The sequence below is a fragment of the Tympanuchus pallidicinctus genome, unplaced genomic scaffold (assembly GCF_026119805.1).
Source record: "Tympanuchus pallidicinctus isolate F22 unplaced genomic scaffold, pur_lepc_1.0 scaffold23, whole genome shotgun sequence".
Classification (NCBI taxonomy): Eukaryota; Metazoa; Chordata; class Aves; order Galliformes; family Phasianidae; genus Tympanuchus; species Tympanuchus pallidicinctus.
In genome coordinates this window covers 4,174,272-4,195,038 of record NW_026294740.1, presented here as the reverse complement: position 1 = coordinate 4,195,038, position 20,767 = coordinate 4,174,272, and the positions used below count along the sequence as shown (strand labels likewise).

General features: G+C 47.3%; 1 protein-coding gene across 2 annotated transcripts; it reads right to left on the bottom strand.

The window, feature by feature from the left end:
- Nucleotides 1-1,622: 1,622 nt before the first annotated feature.
- ST6GALNAC1 (ST6 N-acetylgalactosaminide alpha-2,6-sialyltransferase 1) lies at nt 1,623-14,035 on the bottom strand. Of its 2 annotated transcripts, XM_052688128.1 has the most exons (10): nt 13,813-14,035; nt 13,258-13,405; nt 9,437-10,055; nt 6,431-6,599; nt 6,063-6,234; nt 5,759-5,897; nt 5,114-5,217; nt 4,480-4,569; nt 3,137-3,236; nt 1,623-2,754 (listed from the first exon to the last, which is right to left on the bottom strand). In XM_052688128.1, exons 3-10 carry the CDS (start codon nt 10,022-10,024, stop codon nt 2,584-2,586), a joined length of 1,533 nt encoding a protein of 510 aa, XP_052544088.1. In that variant the 5' UTR covers nt 10,025-10,055; nt 13,258-13,405; nt 13,813-14,035; the 3' UTR covers nt 1,623-2,583. The 2 variants fall into 2 exon arrangements, with proteins under 2 accessions (XP_052544088.1, XP_052544087.1); XM_052688127.1 differs by lacking the exons at nt 13,258-13,405; nt 13,813-14,035 and adding an exon at nt 12,800-13,056.
- Between the last annotated feature and the right edge of the window lie 6,732 nt (nt 14,036-20,767).

Genomic DNA, 20,767 nt, shown 5'->3' with positions numbered 1-20,767 from the left:
CGATCTGCTGAAGCAGGGCACGTGGGGGCTGGCCACGCTCTGTGTCCTTAATGACACAGCATCACTGAGGACAACTCAGTGCTTGCCTGGTCTGCCTGCAGGGTTCCCATGGCGTGACAACCCAGAGATCCCAGGATGTTCCCAGGACCCCCTCCAGGATCTGGGCCCCAGGGCTGGGTCTGCCCATGCCTTCAGGTTGCCACATCTCAGGAGCTGTTTGCCTGCAGGGCCCCGCTCCAGTTCCCTCCCAAGGCACTCAGGGAAGGGAGGTCATCCTCTGCTTTGTGCAGAACAAAGCCTCAGGTCGCTCCTTTATCTCGTTCACCCTCCCTTATTACCAATAGTTTTTCTTGTCCAACTGGCTTTCCCTGCTGCCACATCCCTGAGAAGAGAGCACAGGTCTACACGCAGAGGTGAGGAAGGGTGCAAACCTCACTGAGAGGTGCCCCCAAACCCACTCTCTGTTTGGGTAACACAAATAAACACCAATTCCATCGGGCAAGTCACCAACACGGGAAGGTTGTGCTGTCTCACACCACAGAAAGAGAAGAGAGGGAAACCAAACAAAGGGTTGGAAGCCCTGCCAGGAATGCGGCTCTGTGAGCAGGGGGAGTTGTCCCTGCATCCCAGCAGGGAACAGCTGGGGGCTGTTAACTCCTGGGTACCCAGTGAGAAGGACACAGCTGTACTTACAGCTCATGGCTCTCTCCAACATCTTCCTCCCAAAAAAGCAGGGCTGTGTGACAACGCTTTCAGAGTGTGATGGCATCAAACTGCTCCTGTGTGCACCCCTGTGCACTCCAAATAGCTTCCATGCCATAATCCATAAGGGCAGGTGAGCATCACGAAGTGTGGGACACGAGGGGCCAACGGCCCACTGGGACACGGCTTTTGCCACACCTGGATGCCCACAGCACAGCCCTGGACAGCAGCTGCCACCTGGTGGCACAGGGACAACGCTGCTGGCTTGGATGTGGACATTTGGAGCGGCCCAGAACCACATCCTTGGTCACCAGGGCAGCGCTGGAGAGACTGGGGCTGCTTCAGCACAGCCCAGCATCACCAATTTTGCCCTGCCCGGCACACCAAACCTGCAGACATTCTGTTGCGTGGCTCTACCCTAAGAGAGGAGCCAAGGGGGATCAGGTTCTGCTGATGGGGACATCGTCCCGAGGAGTTCCCTCTCCTTGACCCTCAGCTGCAGAGGAGATGGGTGCTGGGGGCTGCCAGCCCATCCCAAAGGCTGGGCTCCTCGTTTTCTCAGCAGGGCTCAGCCCTGCCCTGTTTCCCTGAAAAGAAGGAGACAAAAGAGGAAGAGGGGGAAGGGAGTTTCTTTCTTTTGAAAGAAACTTCTTCCAACTTCTTGGGAGGAGAAAAGCCCTATTCAGGAGGGAAGAATACCCAGTGGAGCCGGTCACCAAGCAACCCACAGCAATGCATGGGCAAGGAACAAAGCTGCCTCCCTGCCCACCCAGAGCCCCAAGACTCGGGGCTGCAGCCACGCACAGGCACTGCAGGGCACAGAGCCTGTGGGTGCAGCAGCAAAACCCTCCGTGGGCTCTGGGGGGTGACTGGGATACAAGATACAAACCGCATCTCAAAGGGCTGCAGTGGAAATCAGCTTGGGTAAAGCAGTGCCGTTTATTTTGTTTGCAAAAGCCCACTCAGAAGGCCAGTACTCCAAAGGCTTGCTGGCTGCAACAGTGCTTTTCTCAGCACAACGTAGGCAGGCACTCCAGTCAGCAGCAAGGACAGACAGCATCCATCCCTGGACATTGAGAACTCTCATTTCTCCCGGTAGGAGAGGAAGCACCATGCTCCTGGCATAGCCAAGCACCAGCTTCTGCACCAGACTCACTACATGCAGCCAGCAGCCAGGGGAGCCCCACAGCAAGAGGCACAATGTCCAGCATCCTGCTGCACTCTGGAGAGCTCTCCCCTTCCCTTGTGCTGATGGTGAACTAGACCAAGGTCAGCAGGCTGGGCACCAGGCATCACAGTGCTCCCCAGGAGGTGTCACAGCAAAGTCACATTGGGAACTGAGATGCGTTTGGAAGTTAAGAGTTCAGTCTTTATGTCTGCAGGGAGCAGAGCGACAAGAGCACCTCCAGGACACAAATCATCCCCTTGAGACAGGATGGTCCGTGTCCCCTTTTCTATCCACTGCTTATCAAAAACACCCAGCTCCACAAAGAGCACTGCTTACAGAGAGAACCCACCTACAGCAAAACTAGCCCCAAACCATCTCCTTGCAGAGGGAGAACCCGATTAAGATAATGGGCACTGGAACATCTGCTATTCAGATTCATCCTGGATTTCTCTTTCCCAGCACCAGAGCATACAACCATTCACAAGTCAGGTGGGACTTGTTTGGAGGCACTTTTCCCTTCTGTTCTCTTGGTCTGTAGAATATGCACGTTTTAGGAAGTGTTGTGAGAAAATAAAGATACCAAAGGACAGAAATATCTCAGTGCAGCTGAAGCTGGGCCTGGAAGTGCAGTGCTAACCCTGGCTTCTGAGGTCCTCTTCTGTTCCCTGTGAGGTGCTGTTGAGATTTCCCAGGCAACGGCCCTCACCACACAGTCAGGGTCTCTGGTAGAGCTTCATGATGTTCTCATCATGAAGCCTTTTCCACACCTGCTTCTCCAAGTTGAAGTCATGGTTAATGTAGAAGACCAGGCGTTTCCACTCCTTGTCATAGTAGTGATCTGAGTATTTCTGGTGACCTTCTGTGATGTAGCCATAGGCACTCACCTGGGAAAGACAAGAGGGCTCAGCAGGGAGATATCAAGGACAGAGGGAGCTAAATGAAATACAGCTCCCAGACAGGGTGGGAGCACAGAAAAGGACGCCTCCCAATGACTCTGCAAGGGCACCCAATATAGACCAGGCTGTGAAAAGAGGCCCCAGAAAGCCAACATCCTCTTGCACTGACTTGTGCAAGAAGCCTGGGAGGCACAACAGCTCTCAGGTCCTAAAGCAGGCTGCACAACCCTTGTGTGAACTATTTTAGGGCTGCTCTTTTTTTGTGCTCACTCTGTTCCCCTCTAGCTGACAAGGCAGGGCTGGGGACACCCACACTCAGTTACCCTTTGTTTCCAGACAGGGGTGTGAGCAAGAATGGTACTACCCTTACCCGGTCACAGAGGTGCAGGGCAGTCAGCAGCAGGAGGGCTCCTGTTGTGGGTCTGTACAGCCGCCAGTAGGGCTTCTGCAGATTCTTAGATTTCAAGAACCTGCAGTATGAGAGAAGAAAGCACGGAGCGGCTGCTGAGCGCTGCCTCAAGCTGTGCATGGCTTGTCCTCCTGGGCTCATTTGGCACTTTCCCTCCTTGCAGCAGCTTGTGGCCACACTGAGCATTTCAAACAAGCCACGACTGCTCATGTGTGGGTAGTGCTGTGTGTTCAGTGAAGCACAAGGCCAGTCCAGAATGCTTCCATCACCTGCACTGAAACCTGCACTGAACCCAGCTCAGCCCAAACTTCACAGGTCAAGAAGCAGTGGGGATAAATGGGGACATGATGAAAGGACTTAGTACATTCAAATCACTCCCTGTTCCTTGCCTTGCAGTGCAGAGGTGGCTTTAGAGTCCCTGGTATACTCCCCCCATCCACATTCGGGAATGAAACACGACGCAGGAAAGGTGCAGAAGGAGGGTCACAAAATCTGCTAGGAGCTGCTGTGTTTTGTGCCAGCAGTTGTTAGGAAGGTAGGAGTCCACACATTAAAAATAGAATTTGAGCTCTCCTGGCCTTGGAAAGAGCCCAAGTCAGAGAAGAGAGAGAAGAATGAGCAGGGGAGTGCAAGCCATCTGGCACTGCATTTGCTATCTATCAGAAAGACATAATGCAGCTCTCAAGGAGACCAAAGGGCAAACACAATCAGAACTGGCACTACAGGAGCTCTTCTTCCTATATCTCCTGGTCATGTGTGGCCCACAATTGGCAGATCTTACAACAGTAATAGTATCCAGGGCACACTTGTGAACATGAGATGCAAAGAAGTCAGGCCAAATAGGATGCTGAAGAAGAACTCATTACTGTGCTTGAGGGAACAACTAATCCCTTGAGTTAAGACATGATCTAAGGAGAGGAGGGCTGTTATGGAGCCTTCCTCAAGGTGCTGAGCAATGGGTAGCATGAAAGGTTGGTCCTGAACAGGCTAACTAACTATCCTGACACCTTAGCAATGCTCTGCTCACATCTAACATTGCCACTTGACTCCTTTTGGAAGCAGAAAGCCAATCTGTCTGAGAGCTGCTGCTGCTTTTGCTCACAGATGAGAAGTCTGTAGGTCTACCTGCAGCTAACATCCCACTGCAGTACCACAGAGCACCTTAAGTGACTGCACACTGGTGAAGATAACCCCAAATCTGCTGGTACGGCTCAACTGCAGTTACAAGTCATTGGGTTGGAAAGAGAGAGCACAGAGACAGAGAGAGATGCTGCCAGCCAGAAAGCACACAGTTCCCAGCTCACCTGTTTTTCAAGTATCTGAGGAAATCAGGGTGAGTTACCAGGTACTTATCCATCGTGAAATCTTCATCAAATCTCTCCCGGGGCCTTTGCCTGGGGACAGCAATAGGGAGACACTCAGGATAAACTCCTGTGTTTCATTATGGCTGGAAAGCATCAGCCTGATGTACTTGGTGGTGAGAGAAGAATCACATTGTTCAGTTATCCTGCAACATTTCTTAGATGATGACAAAGCCTCCAAAGCCTGCTGCAAGAGTGGCAACAAAGGAGATGGAAATATCTAAAGCATGCATGTGTATAGATAAGACTTGGTGAAACCAGCTCTTCACCCATGAGTAGGACCACACACAGACATCAAAGCAGAGAGCAGTTCGTGTTCATCCCACAGAAACTCAAAGCTTTCTCTGAGCTCAGACCACAGACCACTAAAAGCAGCTACTATAGAAATAGCTAGGAAGGAGGCGTCACAGCAGTGCTCACAGCTGGGAGGGAAAGAAGACATTTCTTCAGATAAATCAGATAAAGAAGGGAGGATTTAAGCTGGTCTTGCAACTCAGCAGACTGAGCACTGTGGAGACGAAGGTACAGCAGAGAGCTCCACGCTGAAGGACGTACAGGTGGAGCTGGTTTGCTTTACCCATAGTGGTTCAGGAATCCTTTCCTGATATCCTTGTTCAGCAGAAGAGCCTTCAGCCACTCATAGTCTCTAACTGCCTCCAGGAAGTGAATGTACCTGATATGCTAAGAAAGAAAAAGTGAGCGTTAATGAACAACACAAGAGAGACGTCCTTTAACACCAAAAAGCAAGCAGACATCTGAGCTGACTGAGCTGCTCAAGCACACACCGGTGCTCTGCAGCTTTTAACCATCCCACAGTGACAGAGTGGAGAGAACATCTGATCCATAGCTACTTCAACATGCTAAAGGTTTGTGAGGGTGGCTGAACACTGGATCAGGCTTCCCAACAAGGTGGCTGATGACTTGCCTGCCACTGTTCAGGAGGCATTTGGAGAATGCCTGTAATAATATGATTTAGCTTTGGCAGGCCCTGGTGTGGCCAGGCAGTTCCAAGTGAACTATTCTATTATATTCTAAAGGGCTAGGGTAGGACTAGCACAATTGGCCACTGTGAACATTCACTCTCAAGCCACGGATCCCTCACTAAGAGTAGTGCTGAAGTGTAAGCTCAGCCCCTTTGCCCACCACGCACGAGAAGATCAGAAATGAAGGTGACAGGTTAACAGAATCCTGTCAAAGCTGTACAAGCATTGTCCTGACTAACCTTCCCCTGCGGGATCTTATTGAACCCTTTGCGTCCCAAGTTCTGGAGAGAGGACACAAGGGAGAATGCTGTGAATCCATAGAAGGAGGTTTTTGTTCCCACATCCTTCTCGTAACCTTTGATGACAGCTCCACTCACCCTGTCCAAGGAAATCAAACAAATAGTTAGCAGATAAGAGAAAAACCTTTGTGGTTTTTCATCTCCTCCTGCCACCAATCATTTGCGCAGCTGGCAGTCAGCACAGCTTCCTGCTGGCCACAGCAGGCTAGCTGTGTGTCTCCCAGGAACCATCAGGTCGTCTCACCGGAACACGTAGTCATGGGAGTCGATCTCCTTGCCCATTCCAGAGTTATTCAGTATCCCTCCATTCCCCACAACGGCACAGCTGATGCACGTTGACACGTTTCTGCTACTGTTGGCCAGGAGCAGCTGCTGGTGGGGATTTGGGGGCAGGCGTGACATGACTTCTTCTACCACTGTGAAGCAAACATGGTGGAGCATTAGCATCAAGAACCTTGAGAATGGACCCAGGGAAACCACCACAATTTCCTCCACAAGATCCACCTAGCTTGATGTGTTTGTCAAGGAGGTCCTGCAAAACACCAGAAACCCAGCATACAGTTCCTGTGGGAAGTTTTCATGGTCCCATTCTGACAACCCTGGAAGACTCACGTGAGTAATTGAGCTCCATGAAGCCATAGGGAGGTGCAAAATGCTCCAGGCGGTCCCACTCGCTGACATTGAAGTACCTCTTGTCTATGAAGAGTGTGATGTTTGGCAGGAAAAGATCTCGCAGCCAGTCAGACTTGGCAGCCTTGGCTCTCACTGATTCAGAGCAAGTCTTGAAAAACAAGAAGAAACAATAAGGGCTGATCAGCAAGAAGCTGATAAACCTGTCTGAGTGCCTATGCATAAGTGTCATGTAAAGAATCAGAGAAATCCAATGGATCATCCACTCCTCTCAGTGTCCCCATTACCACAGAAATGAGGCACAATAACAGATGAACAATTAGATGATGCAAAATTACTTACAGGTAAGGCAGGATTACGCCAAGTCTCGGAGACTTTCCTCTTCAGAAAAACAGGCCTGTAGCTCTCACAGGTTTTAATGGCTTCAGGCCTCACTACCTGTTGCCAACTGAAACTTGTAACAGGTGTAACCTGGTCATGGTCTTATGTTTTTTTTAAATGAACCAGATAAGGCCAGCAGTCCCTTTTGACAACACAGCTCACAGGCCTTTGATCTCAGATACAACATGCACGCGCACACTGACACACAGGTGGGGTCAGATCACCACTGCTGTTCCCTTAAAAGAAAAGAAAAAGCACACAGCTTATTCCATCTCCTAAAGGAACAGCAGAGCAACTTACAGCTGACAAGAGAATCCAAGTCAGCTGGTAACAAGAATGGTCTCATTGCAGCTGGCAAGCATTAGGCTGTGTGTGCAGATGGAGAGCAGAGAGCTCCAACTGTGGTGGATTTTCCACTGAGTCAATTTAGCCTTTATTCTCTTAGACATCTTCCCCAAACAGTTACTACAGTATCTACCAGAGTACAAAAAAGAAGACCAAGTGGACCTATGTGCCCACCTCAAAGACCCAGAAGTGGCCAGGCTTTACCAAAGCCTTGCAGCATGCTCACAGCTGAGCTGGGCTCCCTGCTGACGTTCTGCTTGTCATGACAGCACTGCAATGACAAAAATACTGTGCAGGGTTTGATGTTGGTGTCATTTCATTTTTTAGCATGTTACATGTCCAGAGACAGGGATGTTCAAGCTGTACTTTGTACTGTTTGAGGCCTGGTACTTCTCACAGCTCGTCTGGATCAATACAAGAGGAATTAGGGGAAAGTCTGACTGTGCAGGAAATGAAGGAAGTTGGAAGCACTTGTAGTTACTCCTTCTCTTTGCAGAATTAGAGATGACATTTGGAAGCAAGATTCAGTGCATGATGCCTAAATCCTTATCCTCACCAACAACCCTTCTGCACGTACTTCCTCCATGTTCCACTATTGTGGAAGGGTTTTCCCCGCTGTCTCAGCTGTTCTGCAAGCCCAGATGCTCTGCAGCCCCAGTTAGAATGAAGAACACTTGGCTTCCTGCTGAAAGCTGTTGTCCCTCATCTCTCTGCCAGCTCCTGCTCTGCACTCTGTGATAGCTGCATGTCTTTTCCAGGGAGCTACAGAAGACAGAAGCATCTGGGAGTCACCATCCAGCTGACCTAACCCCACTATGTGTAGAGCAGTAGCACAGGGCAGGAAGGGCGAGGGACTGCCACATATGGCACACGCACACTCAGCCTCATATTTTGCCCACTCCCATTTGTATTTTGGGTGCCTCTAGTCCAGGAACAAGGATGCACATCCTGCTCCACACACATGATTGTGAGCCAGGCCCTTCTGCTGTGTCACAGTAAGGCTGGGCCAGTAAATGAGCTCAAAGGTTTAACAGCCAAATGTTCTATTTAATAGAATCACGAATCTTCTCCTCTCATGTGGCTCAACGCCACCCTGAAGAGCACAACCTGTCAGCAAAAGAATGGCTTGCACTGCCAAAAGGGGCAAAGACCACAAAGGAGAAAGAACTCAGAAAGAAAACTTCAAAACAGTAAAGTTCACCCCGGATATTTCATCACTGCAGCTAATCTACCTCTGCTCTCTGTGTGTCTCCCAAGGCACAGTGGGGTTGGCATTAACATTTTCAAGAGAGCAGGGGGAGGCCTGAGCAGAATGACGCAGTGCCTGCAGCCCTGGCAGACCTCTCCAGCAGCACCAACATTCACCTTAATGCCACCAACATTCTCTGCTCTGCTGTCTCTGGAGCAGTAAGATAAGCATTCACCAACCATCACCTAACTTTTCTTTCACTTCACTCCGACTTCAACTCAAACAAGTGAGAAAGCCTCCGCTTCAGTACATCGGGATCCTCCTCACTCCCACTGCCAATGTCACTCCTTACAGCACAGCACAAGCACAAGTTTCCCACTGCTGCCAAAGCTTTTGACTCGCATTACTACACGTCTGCTTGGGAAAACAGATTACACAGATGTACTCCTGTTCCTTCCCCACAACCCTGATTACTTTAGCCTGGCTGCATAACACAAAGATCAAGGCAAATCTGGGAACTGTAAAAGCTGAGTCCTCATCACAATGGAGATGTTCAGTTTCCCAGGAAATGAGACACCCATATTAGGACCATGATTTAGGGCTAGGCTCTGAAGGTCTGTCACAGACATTACAAGACTAAGTGTAATGGCACTTACTTTAGGGCACTGTGCTACACAGAAGCTGCGTTATGTACCTAAGTCTCCTATGCAACAGAGCAAAGCATTCAAGACTGGAATCACCTTGTAGGACATCTAGCAGCAGAGATATTCTCCCCAGCTCTTGATGCTCCTGAGTTATAGAAAGATTGTTCTGGCTGACTTTTAAAGAAAGGAACCCACGAAAATGGGTGCAGTTCCAACAACTTCCCATCCTGGAGCATGGCGGAGGAGAGGCCAGGCCAACTGAGCCATACTCACACAGCTCTCCTGCTCTGAGCCTCAGCAGCACCTGCCTACATGAGTGGGTTGATCTACCAGCTTGGACATCAGCCTCCGCTCTGAAGGGCAAAGATGCCCAGGAGACAGCAGACAAAGAGGTCAGCAGGGACATACACACAAGGCCATTACACCTACCGATGCTGGAGATGAGCTATCCAGTATGTACTCATCATCAAAATCCCACTGAGGCTCAGTCTTGAAATCAGCAGCCCTCAGTTTCTTCTTTTCTGTCACTGTGGCAGCCTGAGTCACAGGTCTTATGGTTTTCACTGACGCAGGAGGCTCTTCTGCCTTTGGTTTGTCTTTGGATGTGCTGTTTGCATGAACCACCTTCATCCCAAAGGATGGTTTCACAGTCGCCTTCTCTTTGTCTCCCTTCATCCTGGGAACTGTTCTCTTTCCATCAGCTTCCTCTACCCCTTGATCTGGCCTTGCTGTTGTTTTCTCCTTTGTTCTCTTCACTACAGAGGCTGTTGATGCTGTTGTATTCTTGATTCCCGCCACCTCAGGGAATGGTTTCACAGTCACCTTCTCCTTGCCTTCTTCCACCCTGGCAACTGGTCTCACTGTTTCCTTCTCCTCCTTCTTCCCTTCCCAACTTGGTGTGCTCACAGCAGTATTCAGTTCGAGCCACGTAGCGTTTCTCTCCAAACCAACCTTCAAAATGCTCCCATTAGCAGAATAGTCTGAGCTTTGCTGATCTTGGGTGTCCACTTGTAGCATATGTGAGATGCTTTGGTAAATCTTGAGCTGCCTGAATGCAATCAAAGGAAAAGCAGACACATCACAAACACATTCCACTTAACACTGAGCAGCTTCCAGCACACTTCTTGTGCTCTTGACTGCACTTCAGATCACTTCTGCACACAACCATTACATTCAGATGACTTGCATTGGTATCTGCAACTGAGTTTCTGCAGGGAAGTAAAACACCCTTGTTAGAAGGATGCTGTCTGAATTCAATTTCATTTTGGTATTTGCCAACAAAGTTTTATTCAAATTTCCTCTTTGGGACTTAACTCACAAAATATGCTCTACGTTGGCACTAACTACAAACCAGCACAGAATAGCTTTGCCCTGCCCAGGGCACGACAGTCCCCAGGAGTGTACATAGAGCACTGCAGGACTCTGTTTCAGAGACACTGACTTCAGGACATGGGACACAACACAAAGACAGACACCTGGCATTCCTTATGCCTTATTTATCAGCAGACAGGTGTTAAAAATACGGAGATCTTACAGAGCTCAGAAAAGGAAGTCTAATAAGGAGTAAAATTCGCTCCATAAGCATGCATCACTTCCTTTACACCATCTCTATGACACTGGAAATGACAGTCATAAAAAGACCAACTCCTACCATATGCTCTATAATTTGGTTCCCAGAACAACCAGCTCATCACCAAAACTGGCTTGCCTCAGAGAGACCAATCAGATATAATGCAAACTGGTAATATCCCAGGATCAAATCCTAAGGGATTTCAGAAAGGCAATTCCATCTTCAGATTTACTTAAGATATCTTCCAAAGAGAGCACGCCACAGGTCAGACACAGCTCCAGTGCAGATCCTGCCTGAGGAAGCTAAATGTCCTGCAGAGAGAACTCAGATATAATAATGCAGAAAAAGACTGTACAACCCCCAGTTTCACCACTTGAGTTTGGGTCAGAACCAAGGACTGAATCCAGAGCTGTAATCTGGGGCCACAAGGCACTGTTTCCTTTTCCCCTCAGCTATTGCAATGGCATCACAACAGCACTCACCAGCTACAAACACCTTACAACAGGCACTTCAAAGCTATTAAATACATTCTAAAGCTTATATGTATACAATCTTTCTTCTGTACCTAGAATAGAATCCTAGAGTGATTTGTGTTGGAAGGGACCTCAAAAATCATCCAGCTCCACACGGGCAGGGCTGCCAACCACTAGATCAGGCACCCAGAGCATGCCAACCTCTAGATCAAGCTGCCCTGGGCCCAACCAACCTGGTCCTGAGCACTTCCAGGGATGGAGGTGCCTCTCTGGGCAGCCTGTTCTAACACCTCACAACCCTCTCTGTGAAAAATGTACCTCTGACATCTAATTGAAACCTTCCCTGTACGCACAGTTGTAAGGTGGAACAGGAAAAAGAAAGCTGGAAAATTCTGCAGCTAAGCTTTTACATGTAACAAAAGTTTCCACAACAAACTGACACAGTTGTCAGATCTCACACTTTGCCCCTTGGGTGGTACAATTGTTCAAATAACTTGTTTATTTCATGATTCTGAGAAGTGCTCCCAAGGTAATAAATGGGAAAAATGCACCTCTGCAGGTAAGAGGTTGGAGCACTTTGATTACTGCTGAGGCTGCAGAGCAATGCACTGAAGTGATTAGGAAATTATTAGCCTAGGATGGCTTTTAAAAATCAGTTGATATAAAATGGATACTTGGACATTTACAACATCATTCCCAGTAAAAAGAGGAGCCTATCAGCTCTTCCTCTATTTCCTCTCATTTAACCAGCTTCAATCAGGGATGCAGTGGTTGCTTTCTATCATAGCCCTGCACATTTAAATGTGTCACTGCATACTCCAGTAAAAGGAAATATTTCACTTATATTCTAGATAAAAAGACATTTGGTAACACTGAGACTGAAATACAAAATGGAGGGCTCTATGCATCCAAAACCTTCTTGCAGTCAGAGGCACGTGGCCAGGCACTTGTGCCTGCACAGACCTTGATCCCTGATCAACTCTCTAAAACCAGACAACTGGTTCAACCCAGTTCATCAAACAGCAGCCTCTGGAGTAGAGCTGGCAAACAACTGTGGAAGCACAATACTACTTACTGTCACCTCTTTCTCCAATTTACTGAGCCCTGAAGCAAATAAAACCAAGACAATGCTGCTTTCTGTATTTCACGTTACATACAAAGGCACAGAAGTGGAAACAGAGACAACTACATACTGCACATGCCTGGGTGTGTTCTACATACAGTTTCAGCAGTGTTAAGTGTCTCCAGTATCTTTGCAGGACAAAATGGTCTAAAGAAGCCAGGAATGGAAAAAAAAAAAAAGATAACTTATATCTTTATCATGTCAGCGTGGCATCAGTGTGCCAGTACACTGCATGTTTGTATTACTTTAGGAATCAAGTGTTGAAGTCACTATAAATGTAAAGGTATCACAACAAATTCAATGTCTAGCAATGCAATCGAGGCTAGAATTGGGTGAGGTCCTTATGGGAGCTACAAAGTAGTGCCAAACTATGGGAACAGAGTAAAAGCTGCTTTCTTAATACAACTGTGCAGGGAAGTACTGGGAGCAGGCAATACAGCAGAAGAAAGTTTGGCTGCGATCTTCCAACACTGTGCTCTGATTGCATACAACACAGCTTTCTAAAGGAAAGTGGTCATCAAACTCAGATCCAAAGTGCAACTTTCAAGATTAAAAGAGAGAGGGAGAGAAAGAGAGCAGAAGCACCGTACCCACAAGCATGTACTGCAAGGAAGCAGGGCTCTTACCTGAAAACACTTTTATCCACGCCAAACAAGGAGCTAAAACAAGTAACGATGAGGGAAAGGACTGTTAAAATAAGGAGCCAACGGAATATTCTGGGATCTTTAGGAAGTCTTCTGATTAAAAACCGCATAGTGAGAGGCCCGGGAGAGATGGAAGCTCTGCTGCTGCTGCCCAGAGGTGTGCCCCATGCAGCTATTTCCAGGTGTACTGAACCAGTGGGCTGGTCCTTCTCTCTGGATTTGCCTGCAAGAATGTTCACACCCTCTCTCCTAAGGCTCCCTGTATCTTCACACACAGGTCCAATTTGTCAGGCAAGACAGCAGTTTTACACCTATTCTATTATTTAAAACTTACTGCTACCCAAACTGGGGAAAGAAACACTTTCTACTACAGACAGGAGAGGTTTCCTCTATTTCCCTCTATGAAGTTAGTCTGGTGTAAGAAGAAGGAAATCCTTTACCTCTAATCTGGTGGAGGCATCACTGGGAGCACTGGTGTGAAGTACGAGAGCAGCCATACTTGCAGTCAGAGAAACATGGAATGGGTTGTAACAGACCTTGAAGATCATCCAGTTCCAACTCCTGTAGCACAGGCAGGGTTGTCACACACTAGAGGAAGAAAATGGGTTTCAAACTACTACCAACCTGAGGGACCAGGAAAGATTCAAAGCATAAGCATAAACAGATCTTTGGTTTCTTCTTGCCATGACTGTAGCTCCAATCCAAAAGCAATCCCTGCCCACAAAAGCTGATAAGACACACATCCATTTTACTTCGGGAGTGCTTTGCTGCAGATCAGAGCTGGACTCCTTGCAAATCCACCACAATGCAGAGGAGTCAGTGCTTACAGTCAGATTATCTGACAGTTGCAGCCAGCCAGTCCCCTCCCTCTCCAACCAGCCAACCCAACTTTCAGACTACCAGAGTTCAGCCTCACTTTTTCACTTCTTAAAAGCATGTCAACTTCACCCCAATCTCACTCTGCTATGGCCAACAAACTTGTTACACAGGCTCACCTGGCTCAGAAACATGTCCTTTGGCTCTGAGCTGTCACACAGACAGATGGCACACAGATAGTTTGCACTCTCCAGCCGTTCTTTTTGAGCTCCCTGTCAAGTTTCCTCCACTGCCATGGCCAGGACCAGTCCCTTTTTGGGGCTGAACTCTTGCCCCATCCCTTCATAATGATCACTGAGTAGACAGAAAATGCCAATGATGCTACTTCAACAGTGATACAGGGCATGGATGAACTTGGGTCCATGAACAGCTGCAGAACGTAGAAGACGTACATCGCTTTGGTGAAACCACAATACCATTTCTTTCTTTGTGTTCCTTATGTTTGAATCATGTCATCACGTACAGAGAGACAACTGCTTTCCACACTACTGTATCTCAATAGGACAAGTAGAACCAGGCTTTCCTCGTCACTAGTGCCAGTTCAAACAAAGCTCCACTGATGCCACGTGCACACAAAACATTTCGAGGGTGAATGAATCCCTGCCACAGCTTTGAGGGCACACACCACACTTGAGTGGAGCTATCAGCATATCCAGATCTAGGAGATGGTGTTTCCCATTGATCCGTAGCACCTGACAATGTCTTGCCCTGTCCCAGTTTCCCCAGTTCATATCATGCAAATGTGCACTTTGCCAGAGACTGACTTGGCAGCCCAGAACACCTCTCCCCACTAGCAAAGGGAAAAGCAAACAGAGATGATCCCCCGCACCTGAAATGCAGTTTTACATACTACAGCAAACAGCTATTTTAACTCACAGGGAGCAGTTAAATATTAACCCTGATAACTCAAGTGGGAATGGCTCTTAGTCTGGAAGCTGGTTTTGTGCAGTTCTTATCAAAAACAAAACTGGGAATAAGTTTTTGTTGCCAACATCACAAATGTTAGAAGCTAACATTCACACTGCTCCTAAACACACAGAGTGCTGATGTTTGCTCTAAGTTACAGGAAAGCCAACAAAAGGTTTCATGCCTACCTTGTCCCAGCTGATGCATCCTAGCATCTGCAGGGAGTCCCTGTAGCTACATCAGCAGTAACTGTATTTCTTCCTAATAAATTCCACTCTCTGGATTAAAGTGAAAAACACCAGTTATCAGAGGACAGAGGAGAGAAACAATGAAACAACAACAGATTTGAAAAAGTCCTTGAAGCAACATGGGGAGGTTGTTAGCCCAGGCTATGCTCCTCCATCTACAGCAGAACATTTCAATCTTCCCCAAGTGAACCTAGGATCAGAGGAGATCCATTGAATAGTGAGAGGCATTTAGAAAGGGTTTGGTCATGCAGCACTCAGGAGCCCTAAGCAATTTTGGAGAGCCAGGTTACAGGTCTGGGAGTGCAACATGCAAGCAGCAATTCTGCTCACATCTCCAAAACATTGTCTTATGAGGGCAGCTGTTGGTCCTGAAGCACTGATATGCAGCACATATAGCAATGGCTTCATTTCAGCCTTTGTCTTCCCAGCCCTCTGCACCTTTGGGCATTCTGCTTGGGAGAAGCTGCTTGTATGTGACTACAAGGCATGTATTGTTCACAGAATCCCAAAGGGAAATTCTGGAGGCAGTCAGCATTTTCCTTCGACTTCCTCCACGTAACATTGCTGCAAACCCAAGAGCCACGAGGGACAGCAAGATTCCCACAACCAGAAAAAGGCAGCTTTCTTTGCTCTTGAGGAGCTGTGCTAACAATTGTGGAGAGGTCTGTAGCACTCTGCTCAGCAAAGGCTGTGCGTTGGGGAATAGTCAAATCTCTGGCAGGTACAGGAGCTGAAAGCAGGGTCGCTATGCAAAACATACAGCTTTTCACCTTCCTGTCTTTGTGCAAGGGAAGAAAAAACAAAGAAACAAAAATCCCAAATCCTAATGGGTTTCATTTCCTTGGAATAATATTTCATCTTCTTTTCACCCTCGTTGCTGAAATCAGCCTGCCAGAGCTCAGGCAGCCTGGGGAGCTCAAACACAAGGTCAGGTTAGGAAGTGTGGCTGCACACTCAGCCATGGTGAGGGATGATCCAGTGAAAACACAGACCAAGAACAAAGCTGCTCCCTTACAAAGCTCTGTAAGAAGCCTGATTGCTGGGACTTACTGGGCTCCCAGCCCATAGAAAACTGTTTTTCATTCACCTCCACTGCCAGGGAGATAATTGGCAAGACTGCAACCTGACACAGGCGCTGGCAACTTCTCAAAGGCCACAGGGCAGACGCCAGCTTCCTTTCCCAGATGAGAGGTTCTGTGTGCTCCTCTGGCAGCCCTACCGGCAGTCCCAAGAGATGCTGCTTCTCTCATTGTGCAGAGACTCCAAGCTCCTGGCCCAGCACAACCAGCTGCCAGCAGCAATGCCTACACCACAAACTATTCTGTTCTTCAGCACTGAAAATAAGACTTTTTTGAGTGAAACTTACCTGAAGCCAAGTGAAGATGGCTCTTTCCTAGTACTTTTCTAACATTTTGTTTAACTCCAGATCCACTTAACTATATCTTTAGTTACATCTTGGGCAGACAAAAGGCAGATTCATCTGTTTATTTTTTTTTAAATAAACCTTATCACAATCTGATCCGTGTGCTGAGGCTGTTAGCACAAGCCTGAGCCACACCAATAATTTATCTGTGTGCAAAGCTTCCTGAGGGCTGTGTATCAAACCTTGTTTATTCTCCTGTGCTCTGTGTGCTTTCCACTTCCTCATGTCTGTGCAAAGGAAGAGGGCATGCCAAGATGTGCTGCGAGAGCAGCAGAACTGCACAAAGAATGTGTAAACCATTGTGGTTTTCAGTGCTGTTTTGCCTATGTGGTATCCAGCCTTACCCAGCTGACCTGGTAAGGAAACGGCCTGAAATCTACTTTATGACAGCAGATGTCATGGGTCCGACCTGGAATATTTCCCCTACTTCCAGCCAGCAATGTGAACACAGGCAGCTCTCCCACACGAGGTGAAGTCCTTGCTTGGAGCAATCACTTGCTTGGAGGTAGGCTATAAGTGCTCTGAATTTGCCTACATTACAGCCACTAATCACTGGGACTCTTTCTGGTTCTTTCTGTTATCACAGCTCCTGCTCAGGTTCTTTGAGGTCCTTATGGCCACAGCTAGAGGTGCTAACCTCTTAAATGGAACAGATTAAATTTTCCATCACTGCTTTTCTGCTTCTTCAGCTGTTTGCCATGGACCCTGCCTTGCTTAAGCTGCATAACTGAAATGGCACTGGTCCCTGCATTCCTTTTTCCTTTCTCGGAAACACCAAGCTGAGAAGACTGATGGGCCTCCTCATCTGAGAGAATTTAAAGAAAAACAGCCGACAAATAAACAAAAAGAAGTGTGCTCCCAGCAACAATGGCTACACACTCAGTTGTAGTTACACAGGCTGGAAGCAATCAATGCTCCTTTACCCAAATGCCTCCCTAAACAGCCTTTTGTCTGTCCCATCCCAGCAGGAAGCCTAGCTATCAACACGGAGCTGATAGGCAGAGAGACGAAACTGACATCACTTCAAGGGCTGATTTGTGGGTTTTGTGGATTGTGGGTTTGTTTTTTTTTTTTATTTCTCCTTTGAAACCTATTGATAGAAAGTTAGAGAATATTCTCTTCCTTCTGAGGAACCTCTGAGAGAGCTGTTTACTCAGCAGCAGGGCAGCACTGCAGACAGGTGAGCAGCTGATGTACTGAACTCGTGGTCAGCTGGCTCCTCACCTGAAAATCAGCCCTTCAGTAGAAGGATTGCACATCAGCTGCTAGGACTGGGAGCATTCCTGGATTCTCTGCCACTCTGCAGAGAGAAACATAAGGACCACAAACCCTTCTCTGTACCCCTAGCAGGAAATGCAGGCACACCTCTCAGCATTTCACATATACCTGCAAAAATAAGGACCTGCACCAAATCACAGTTGTGCTGGTCTACCACGTTTCAAGCCAAATGTGCAAGACTTCTTTGTAAAGATCTTCCCCCTATTCTTCCCTCTAATTCAGCATCAGAAGCCACCCCTCTTTAGAACTGGAAGAGCAACTGTGTCATTTGGCATCCTTTGGTGTGAAAAGTGCTTACAGAGTACAGTACCCTGTAAGCCTGCTTGAGTGATGTACATCATGGTGTCCCTGCCTTACAGCTGGAAAACTGCAGCCTCACAGTGCCTTCCTCTCTGTCCCTGGTAGATGCATCAGAAAAGTGATTTTTAGCTGCAAGAATAACAAAGCCTTGTGAAAGGCGAGATGGATTTACTGCTGGAAACCACGTGCTTCTCTTCTCTTTTATCTACTGTCTTCCATTCAACAGTTCTCCTGTGTTATCTAGAAACCTAGAGGGCCTTGTGCTACCTCTCTTCATCTCACTCCTATTAACTTTTGCCTCCAGGAACAGAAGGTGACTCTTTGCCACCCCATTTGCACACCACCTATAAATATGCTGGGAAAACCACAGGCAAAAACATTGATGAGAAGGAGAGCAGCACACTGTGCTATTGTAGTGGAAATGTGAGATTCTTTCATTTGGGAATGGCATACCAGTCTCTCCCAGTCCCCTGGGAGCTACTTATCATCTTTTCAACTGGGGTTTGTCTTGCAAGCATTAGATCTCTAGGAAGGTTTGCACAATGCCAGACAGAGCCAAAAGGGATCAGCTGGTCTGTTTCTAATAAAAGTGTTTTACTGCACATCCCCACCCACGAGCTGTGTTTCATAAAGACAGGTACTGCTCCTGTGCAAAGTGTGGCACGGAGCTGCTCACTGACTGGTCGTCTTTGGTTGGGGAACAACTGCATTGTGCATCACTTGCTTTGTATATTATTCTGTCATTAATATTATTAATTTCCTCTCCTGTTCTGTCTAATTAAACTGACTTCGTCTCAACCCATGAGTTTTACTTTTTTCCAGTTTGCTCTCCTTTCCCACTGGGGTACGGGGGAGTGAGTGAACAGCTGATAGCAGCCACCAGTCAGAAAACTAATTCTCCCCAGGTAAAGCCAGGATGACATTCCACTGACCAGTTTTTATGGTACCCATCTTGTTCCAGCCAACATTCCGTCAATATCTGAACTCATATTTAGACCTTTATCTTACAACTGTAAGTAAATGTCAGTCCAGTTTACTTCAAATAAATTCACATTGGTTGAGACGATGCATAAAACAACCAAGAGGAGACTCTTATCAAAGCAGATAGAATTAATTAATTACCTCAGTGGTGTTTTCCAACCCGAATGATTCCATGACTCAGTGAAAATAAGGACTTGAGAAAATAACTCTCCTGATAATTTAACTGTGAATGCTGTTCTGTGAAACTTTATGGCAGTCTGAGCATTCAGTAGTACAGAACAAGCAGTTAGGTTTATAGCATTTACGTAATTTGTCTGAAAGCACTTGCAAATTAAATTACTGTCTTTCCTTCAGCTGGTTCTGAAACATGATCTTTGCTGGAACAATGCTATCAGCCATGCTCCAGCACCACACACTTCTTCAGACAAGTCTGAAATAAACAGAAAGGAGACAGAGTGGTCAAAGGCAGTTCACCCCATGAGAATGTAACCAGGATGACACCACAAGTCTTGCTTTTGCCCAGAGCTACATGGCATCTTTTTGGTTTTAGCTTCATCTAGACACTGGTGGCTCCACCACAACATCCTCAGAGTGCTGATGGCTGAAGCCACAATGCTCCAGCAGCTCTCCAGTCTCAAACGGGCTTTTTGCTTTGCCGCCACCAAAATATTTCACTGATGTCCATCAAGTCAACCTATTTAAATCACTCAAACATTTAAATCACTCAAGTGCCCCATGAATACATTAAAATAACTATACTGCTTCCAAGATGGAAGTTCAGGTCCTCTCTAAAAGCCATCTGGCTTCAGAATTAGAAAAATACACATTGTCCTCTACTTTAATAGCCCTTTAAAGATAAATAGGCAGATCTTTGTTTGTGAACTTACACATGGTTTGCTATCTAACCTATTCAGAAGATAAAAGTGCTCCCTGTCACGTCATGTGGCTAGACTTTGGTTTGTTATCCCCCCCAAAAATTTATTGCCTAGTTCAACTGCAATAAATTTTTCCTGTGAAGTCATATCCTTTGGTTGTTCATTGTTGCCCACTGAATGCTGTACTCATAGATAGGAACGTCAACACAAAACAGTGTCTTAAGGATGCCTGACCTTTGCCAAGGATCCAGGGACAGGTACAGCCAGTCACACGCAGCTGCTCTGCCTGCCTGACTGCACCCAAAGGGGCCAACATCCAGGCAGGCTTGGCAGTCACTAACGTTACCTGAAGGCCGACGCACCTTGCACTCATGCCTGCGAACCTTCAGGCACCAATTGTACAAAGTTGCCCAGATAATGGAACTTTGTTTCAACACCGCAATTCACAAGTGGAATTGATCAAGGTACCATTCTTAGCCCATTCCTTCCCAAGTGCACTGACACATGCCATCAGCATTCCAGCCACACCTTTCCCTACAATGAACCATGAACTAATGCAGAGCAATCTGCCTTGGGGCCCACCTGTTTAGAGAAGGTCTTGTACAACAGCTTGGCTATAAACCACATGCTGAGAAATACCAAGGACAAAGCCACCCATTACCATCCCAGATCCTGAACCCAAGTGCCTGCACTTGCATGTCTTCACAGACTGGGAAGGGTCCCTTGTTCTCAGCTGGGGATGGTCTGAGGGTGGTTATGGCTACAAAGGGCAGGCTAAAGCCCACCTGTTATGATACAATTAGCAAGAGGGGTTCTGCCTCATCTCTCGTTATTGAAAGGTGAACAGAGACATCAACAACATGGGCTTCTCAGTATAAAAATTATTAAACTATCAATGCAAGATAATTCCTGGGTACAGGCTATCCATCAGCAAACAAGGATGACAAATCACCCTTTATCAAGAAACTGTTTGCCACAGAAGTCCAGGAGAGGAGCTGACAAAAAGAATGTTGGCAGCCAGAGAAGAGCTGCCCTACAAGAACCCACCTGGAGGGGCAGCGTG